Source organism: Lactuca saligna, chromosome 9 (assembly GCF_052625555.1).
Source record: "Lactuca saligna cultivar CGN05327 chromosome 9, ASM5262555v1, whole genome shotgun sequence".
Taxonomy (NCBI): domain Eukaryota; kingdom Viridiplantae; phylum Streptophyta; class Magnoliopsida; order Asterales; family Asteraceae; genus Lactuca; species Lactuca saligna.
In genome coordinates this window covers 1,337,380-1,345,926 of record NC_136425.1, presented here as the reverse complement: position 1 = coordinate 1,345,926, position 8,547 = coordinate 1,337,380, and the positions used below count along the sequence as shown (strand labels likewise).

The 8,547-nt window shown below is 37.1% G+C and overlaps 1 protein-coding gene across 1 annotated transcript; it reads left to right on the top strand.

The window, feature by feature from the left end:
• The first annotated feature begins 3,989 nt into the window (after positions 1-3,989).
• Positions 3,990-5,833, top strand: LOC145015406 (uncharacterized). The gene is made up of 3 exons (XM_078973873.1): positions 3,990-4,189; positions 4,287-4,416; positions 4,751-5,833. The coding sequence occupies exons 1-3, from the start codon at positions 4,057-4,059 to the stop codon at positions 5,655-5,657; spliced, it is 1,170 nt and encodes a 389-aa protein (XP_078829999.1). The 5' UTR covers positions 3,990-4,056; the 3' UTR covers positions 5,658-5,833.
• The last annotated feature ends 2,714 nt before the right edge of the window (positions 5,834-8,547 follow it).

Sequence of the window (8,547 nt, the reverse complement as noted above, 5' to 3'; positions counted from 1 at the left end):
AATTAGTAAATAGAATATGGTTGTTATCGATACCAGTAACGAATGGTATGTCGGTAAAACATGGTATGACGATCAACAATACATCTTAGCCACTCAAGCTAAACAAGTGTTTTATCTCCAAGATCCTACTCGAAACAATAATTGGAGAGTTGTGGAAGATGTTCATCATCGAAAACTTTGGGATCATCCAAGTATTGGTGTTAATGAAATAGATGTGGTGAATGACACTCGATTAAATAATTTTCCCTTGGCTATCAATTTAGGTGATGATGATGATGATACGTACTTTGTTGACGGTGATGATATGTACTTTTTAGATAATAATGATGATGGTGAATCAAGTGTGGCTCCTACTATAAACGATGATAGTTTCTTTAATGATGATGATGATGATGGTGATACGTACTCTTCAGATAATGATGACGATTTCATAAACGATGAAGAATTTATTAATGATGATGTTGTACATGTATATTGTTCTAGTGATGATTCTGATTGATGGTATGTTACGGTTGTTATACATTTTAATTGCTTAAAATTGTTTATTATTATTTTTTAAAAGTATGTTTAGTATATTTTCTAATATTTGTTAAACAGATAGCTACACATGTTGCGAGGGGGCATGGAGGAGACGGCGGGGAACGACCTCCACATGAGCATGTAGGTAAGATACCGACGGGTTGTCAATCTTGTAAGTTACATGAAGTTCTTAAATATATTGGATATATTTTTAAAGTTTTAAATTTCTAAATTTTTATTTTTATGAGTCAATGTAGCAAACTCGATGTGTCAGGGTGGAAAAGGAAGATGCTTAAATATGTGAAAAAAGTTCAAGCACAACGCTCAACCTTTACCTGTGGAAATTGATAGCGTCGGGGGGGGGGGGGGGGGGGGGGGGCTATAGATTCATAAATACAAATGGCAAAATGTTGACAAAGTTTATCTCAAACTTTGTGGCAAATCATGTACCACTCCATTATAGGACTTAGAGACGTGTTCCTTTCCATTACTATGAAGCTATGTATCCTGAGATTGAATTAAGTACAAAATACTTTTTATATGTGAAAATTTTTATAATTTTTAAATGTTTTTTACTAATTAAATTTGTTTTTTTTATTGCAGACATATTTTGATCTTGATATGTATCGGGGTACAGATCTGTGGGAAGCCGTTTGAGGGACTATACAGATCGATTGTCAAAGAGCTTATAAACAACACAAACATGACATGAAAGATTATCTTGATAGTGTTGGTGGATATGATGATGTGGAAGGTGCAAGATAAACTCCACCGGATGATATGGATGACGAAGCTTGGAATAACATGATCGATCTTCTTTTTTTGGATGAGGGTTATAGGAAGCAGTGCAAAGAAGGTAAAGAAAGCAGGCCCAAACTTCAAATTACGAGTGCTCATGGAAGTAGAACATATGCAGACAGACGATGTAAGGAGGTAACTAAATTTATTTGTATTTTATAAATTTTTTATTAACATTTATATAAATATATTAATTGTTTTTGGCTTATTATAGAGAGAAAGAGGAGAAGACCCACAACATATCGAGGGTTGGAGACAGATGCGATTTAAAGAAAGTCGGGGTTGGTGTACACCACATGCAGAAGTAGTTTGGGTAAGTAATAAACAAAGTTAATAAGTTGTTTGATAAATATGTTATTATTATTTTAGTTAGTTTAAGGTATAATATTATTATTTTAGTGTATAAATTTAGTTATTTGTATAATTAATATACTTTTATTGTTTTCTTTATCTTAGGAAAACATTCAACGAGAGAAGATGGTGATGCAATCACAACTCGGGGAGAACGAAAAGTTAAATGACAAACAATGTCTCGCTCGTGCCCTCTATGAGAGACGTGGGCATATTCGCGGAATTGGAAGGAAACCAAGCATCAACAATAATTTATTTCCAAATGAACATATCAAACGTTCCAAAGCTTCCACATCCCAATCTTAAGATAATCCTCAAGTTGCTGTATTATCCCAACAAAATCAATTCATGCAACAACAAATACAACAAATGAACCAAATGTTTAATAACACTTTTGCGTCTTTCATTCCAAACTTCCAACCACAACAAATACCACAATTCTAGTTTAATCCCAATATGGTTCCACAAAATAACCTCGAAACATTAAATGAACTCGCGGAGGATGATGATAATGATGTTGATGATGGTGGTGATGATGAGGAGGAGGAGGATGAGAACTAGAATTGTAATGACAAAAATGTTTGTTAAAAACTTGCTTTTTTAGTTATTTTGTTTGATGATGTTGATGATGGTGGTGATGATGATGAGGAGGAGGAAAACTAGAATGGTAATGACAACAATGTTTGTTAAAAACTTGTTTTTTTATTATTTTGTTATGTAGTAGAATTTGAATGGTATGTTATGTGTATTAAGTGCTTTTGGATTTTAATATGTTATTTTATGTTTATATTATTTTGCAAATATCCATTTTGGATTTGTTTTAAATGGTATATATAACAAAACCTGTGGAAGATATTAAAAAAATAAAAATGGGTATAGAGACGACATGTCGTCAGTATAGCTTTCTAACTGTAAAAACGGATTTTACTTTTCCAAACGACAAGTCGTCTCTATAGCTCTCACTTATTCAAACGACATGTCGTCTCTATAGTGTCACACTTTTACCGACAACAAGTCGTCTCTATAGGGTGCGAATAAAACTTTTTTTAATTTCCTAAAAAATCAATCCCGACGACCCTTTCCAGATGACAAGTCGTTTGGACTGACTATGCTATACCGACGGCACTTGTACCGACAATATTTTCAACTTTTACCGACGCACCTAGCTATACCGACGACTTTTACAGACCACATGTCGTCGGTAGAGGCTTTAGCGACGACACGTCGTCTGGACAGTGCTTAAAATTGCCGTCTGCATAGTGTACGATCCTTGTAGTGCATGATAATTTTGTGAGATTGTGAGACCAAATCTAAAAATAATTTTAAAATGTAAAATAAAAGGAAAAATAAAAAAAAATTAATTTATTATTTTCGGAACATTATTTAACTAAAAAAACTAAAAAAATTACCGTTTTTTTTTTGAAAAATACGTGAAATATTCTAATCGAATATTACATTGTACATATTCTAATATGATTTTTAGAATGTTTAGAATAATCTAGTAGATTTGTCAGATATGTAGAATAATCTAAATATTCTACTAAAATATATAAAAAAATGTAATTTTTTTGTATTTATTTTTGTATTTATTTTTGGTATTTTTTATTATTTTTTTTTGGAAAATATATATTCCGAAAATAATATTGTGAAACAAAAATTTCGGAAATTTTCAATTATTTTGTATTTTAAAAATGTTTTTGTTTTATCTAAGAAATGAATGGTTAGTATTACGTCTCACAGTCTCTTAAAATTAAACCGTTTTACATGAACCTAATCTTTTATATATATATATATATATATATATATATATATATATATATATATATATATATATATATATATATATATATATATATATATATATGAAAAAGCATGGAATACAGATGTAGTTAAAATTTTTCTTGATAGACAGAAAAGTCAATAAGCTTAATTTGTCTTACTCTATTTTTGGTAAAGAACAATGCTGATTAGTGGTAAGTGGGAGGTGTGTCGGAGGAAGTGAATTTGGAAAGGGGGTTGAGCAGATGAAAAAATGTGGAGAGTGGCGACGATCAACGTGGGAGATGGATGCCCCGTCACTACCCCTAGACAGTGAAGAAGCCACGACAAAGGACTTGGCTATTACTGGTACAACTTCAGTCGTGGCTAACCATTCCACCGCACACACTCACACATCACATCACTCTCTTTTCGCATCTCATTTTCATTCATTAAATACAAAAACGCCACTCTCTCTCTCTCTCTCTATCTCTATGTACATTGTTACGTAGACTTCCTATTACCAATCTTTTATATACCACATACTATATATAGGTGTATACGTGCATTTGAGTTATTATAAATATCAAATACTGCCCAATTTGTGTTTGTGTTTTTGAGAGGAAAAAAATGGGAAGAGCGCCATGTTGTGAGAAAGTAGGGTTGAAGAGGGGAAGGTGGACTGCCCAAGAAGACGAGATACTGTCCAATTACATCCAAGCTCATGGCGAAGGCTGTTGGCGTTCTCTGCCCAAAAATGCTGGTACGTATGTATATATACAGAAATGCCTTTCAAAATGTCTTTTTTGATTAATAAAAATGTTCTTTCTGGTAACATGATTAAACATATATATGTGTAGGATTGTTGAGGTGTGGCAAGAGTTGCAGGCTGAGGTGGATCAACTATTTGAGATCTGATGTAAGGAGAGGAAATATATCAAAGGAGGAAGAAGATGTCATAACTAGGCTACATGTATCTTTAGGTAACAGGTCAGTCATTAATTCATCACCGCTCTCTATACACTATACATCACTAATTGCATTAAATATATATGTATTTAAACTTATTGCATTATTCACATGATATAGTTTTTCCTTTATTAATAAAGCCCCCCCTGTCTTTTCATCCCTTCGTTAATTAATTAAGAGCAATGACATTTTTTTACATAGGCACCTACAACCCATACAATACACAAAGTCACTGGAAAACCAAAACACTCTTCTCTTGTGTAACTCACATCTCACCTCAGAAAATATCAAATATAATCAATCGCCAGAAATATTATAATATTTTATAGTCAGCATTTAACATGCTTCTTCGCAGGTGGTCTTTGATAGCTGCCCACTTGCCTGGGCGAACAGACAACGAAATCAAAAACTACTGGAACTCCCACCTCAGCCGGAAAATTATCCCTTCAAGAAAGTTGTCAAACTCCCTTCCAATGCGAATCCCATCTGACCTACCATCACACACCTTCAACAAACGCAAAGGAAGAACAAGTCGGTCCACCATGAAGATCAACGAAACTTATAGATCCTCGTCAAGTAATACTAGTGCCAATGCCCATAAGGCGGTTCTTGCTGCGACTTCATCAAAGGAGCAACGGGAACAACCAATAAAACAACAAACCAAGTTTGTCAATAGTCAGATTCCCAAATCATCATTGACACCGCATGCAGATAAAGAAAGCGACTATTACGTGGACCCTAGTGCCGCTAGCTATCGCCGGTACTCAGAGGATGGACAAACCATGGACTATTTGCGTGAGGATATGGAAAGGCATGAAAGCCGAGATGAGGTGGTTTATGAGGATATCCTTAGCTTTATTGACGTTAAGGATAAAGACGGGTTAATGAATCCGAATGGGGTTTTGTCAACAGAGGAGGAAACAGTAAAAGATAGAGTCTTGATGGATGTTGCCATTGGTGAGGAAGAAACACCAAATGGAAGCGAGTCCATGAAAACCGTAATTGGTGGAAACGAAGGAAAAAATACTGCTTCCATAGGAAGCGAAAATATGGAAGTTGGTGGTACAGCAAGCTCATCAACAGATTCATGTAACACGGGTGATTGGGATTGGAATTGGGATTTTGATGTTGAAGAAGGTATAGTAGGGTTCGGGGGTGAAGAAGAAGACAACATTTTGACATGGCCATGGGAAGGCACAAGAACATATGACGGGACCATGGAAGGTGATTTTGTAGGGATGCATGCATGGCTTTTCTCTTAAACAAGTTATCTTTTGTTTGCCTGTGAATGTCATGTTGAAAATGCCCCCCTCGATCGTATGGCTCATATTGCTAATGATGAAGTCGAATATTAAGTATACATTTTAGGAGGGTGTAAGTTTCTTTATCTTTTATTTATGTACCACTCCATACCATACAAAAAGATTTATCACTACAATTTATTGTCCGTTTTGGTTTTACATTGATAACTACATTTTCAAATATATATATATATATATATATATATATATATATATATATATATATATATATATATATATATATATATATATATATATATATATATATATATATATATATAACAAATATTGTGTGCACATAAACCAATCAGAATTTAACACAAATTAATTTTTTAAATAAATCAATGAGGATAAATTAATAATATTGCATGTATATTAAATAAATTTTAAAATTAAAATCAAATTAAATCCCTATAAAATTGCAATCAGTTTTTTCACTCTTCAAAATCCACCAGAACTCAAAAGTAATCGACATTTTCTTCATGTTCAATCATTGATCGCCGCCGTCTAGTCCTTCCCCTTCGTTGCTACCTACTCCGTCTTCGGCTGCCTTCATCCTTGTATTCACCGCCTCCGGTCATCTTAATCCTGTTCAGGTTTATTGTTTCCAAGATCCATTGATTGAGATGTTGATTTTGGATTGCAATTGTATAAATAATTGAAACGACCCAAAAATCATGACCAAAAAATTTCTTTAAAAGCATTACTAGAATCATATTTATAAAAACTGTATCATAAGTCATAACATAAATTCTCGAGTATTAATTCAAAACATAATATCATTATCAGAGTCAAACATTCTCAGGCTAACTGAGTATGGTGTGTGCACTGCAATCTCCCCAAGCTCCTCTTTTGAAAATTGAGTACCTGAAACCAAAACTGAAAACCGTAAGCACGAAGCTTAGTGAGCTCCCCCAATCTAACACATACCATACAACAACATGTAAAGCACATACTGGGCCTTGCCCACTGCATCGGACCAATGTCCGGACTAACTGGGGCCTTGCCCCCTACATCGGACCGAAGTCCGGAAACTGACTGGGACCTTGTCCCCTGCATCGGACCGAAGTTCGGACTAACTAGGGCCTTGCCCCCTGCATCGGACCGAAGTCCGGAAACTGACTGGGACCTTGTCCCCTACATCGGACCGAAGTCCGGGCTAACTGGGGCCTTGCCCCCTGCATCGGACCGAAGTCCGGAAACTGACTGAACATAGCATAGCATAACATATCAACTAGCATGAACACATATACTGCATACTACATCGGGCCGTAGCCCGGAACACATAACACATAAAACATAGCACATAAATCCTGTCTGAGCCACGAAGGCATCAAGCATACTAACTACTGTATCGGACCGAAGTCCGGAAACTACTGCTAACTGAACGGGCCGACATTGTGGCCTTAGACCCGTCCCTACTGGAAGGAAACTCACCTGAGACTGCTGAACTGATGCTGCTAATCCTCTTGACTGCTACTTGACCTCTGACTCCGAACTGCTGCTCCACTAACTCTTCGAGCTTCAAAAGCCAATAAAACACTTAGTCCAACTGACCTCCAAAGGTCACTAGGTCAACTTTGGTCAAGGTCAAAATCCTAGTCAATGCCAACCTTCCAGGTCAACCCTACTCGTCGAGTTCCTTCGCTCAGGGTCTTTCTTATTCGCGATTCGACTCGCCGAGTCAGTCTATGACTCGCCGAGTCCAACTAGTTCCAAGTCCTGTCCTGTCCAACTCGTTGAGTCACCACCCGACTCACTGATTCGAGTCTCAACTCGAAGGGTTTAGGGTTTCGTGATCTGACTCGCTGAGTCCAAGAACAGACTCGCCGAGTCCTAGACAATCTTCAACCAACTCGTCGAGTTGTTCATCCAACTCGCTGAGGCCATGCCTAACTTCATCCGACTCGACGAGCTGCTCATCCTACTCGTCGAGTTCCTCTTCATCTTCAAGCTACTCGCCGAGTCCACTCGAAGGACTCGCCGAGTCTATCCAGTCCTCAATCCATGCAGTGGCTTTTCGAGCCAAACAGAACTTCCAACTCATAGATCCATACTTCTAGGGCCTATTCCCCACGTAAAGTGGCAAACTTTACGTGTAGATTGAGAGATCTATGCTCAAAACATACTAAATTAGGGTTTATGGCAACCATGCTTCTTCAACATATCAAGGGCTGATACTTTAGGGGATTCAAGACCAAAACCAACATGGATCTGAGGTAGCAACCTCAGATCTGAACCTCCAACTCGAATTGGTTACATAACAAACCAACAATGACCAAAACTCACACATAAGAATAGATCTAGATGCAAAGGGAGTCCAAGCAATATCTTATTACCTCCAATTGTTCTGAAATGACTCCACAATCCCAGATCTACAGTCCCTTCTTGCACCTCCAAGGTCTTTCTTCCTCCTCCAAGCTTTAGTGCATTCTTCAAGGCAAGATCTAGCTCAAAAACGGATATGGCGGCTAGGGTTTGGTGTTCTGGGGTAGAGAGGCAGTAAAGGAACCCTAGGAAGGAGAATGAGACGCTTATATAGGCTCCAAGTCCCGAATTTAGGGTTTTCCTCGATCAGACCCAACTCGTCGAGTCTCCTTGGCCGACTCGCCGAGTCGGTCGCTTACACCACGACCCGGATCCCGCTCGGACTCGCCGAGTCTCTCCTTAAAATTGAGGTCTTCTTTCTTTTCTTGACTTTCCAAACTTTGGGGTGTTACAACTCTCCCCCACTTAAATTAAACTTCGTCCTCGAAGTTTGCTATGATCAACTGCCTGCGAACTGCCTCCAACTCTCTATCTAGGAAATCTAACACCCTTTTGTCCAAAACTCCAGCCACTCACCATGCCG

What these genes read in the sequence shown, in the direction of transcription:
- LOC145015406 (XM_078973873.1), top strand. Translation starts at nt 4,057, where the DNA reads ATGGGAAGAGCGCCATGTTGTGAGAAAGTAGGGTTGAAGAGGGGAAGG. An exon ending in TTCTCTGCCCAAAAATGCTG is followed by an intron (nt 4,190 to 4,286) that starts GTACGTATGTAT and finishes ATATATGTGTAG; the next exon opens with GATTGTTGAGGTGTGGCAAG. An exon ending in CATGTATCTTTAGGTAACAG is followed by an intron (nt 4,417 to 4,750) that starts GTCAGTCATTAA and finishes GCTTCTTCGCAG; the next exon opens with GTGGTCTTTGATAGCTGCCC.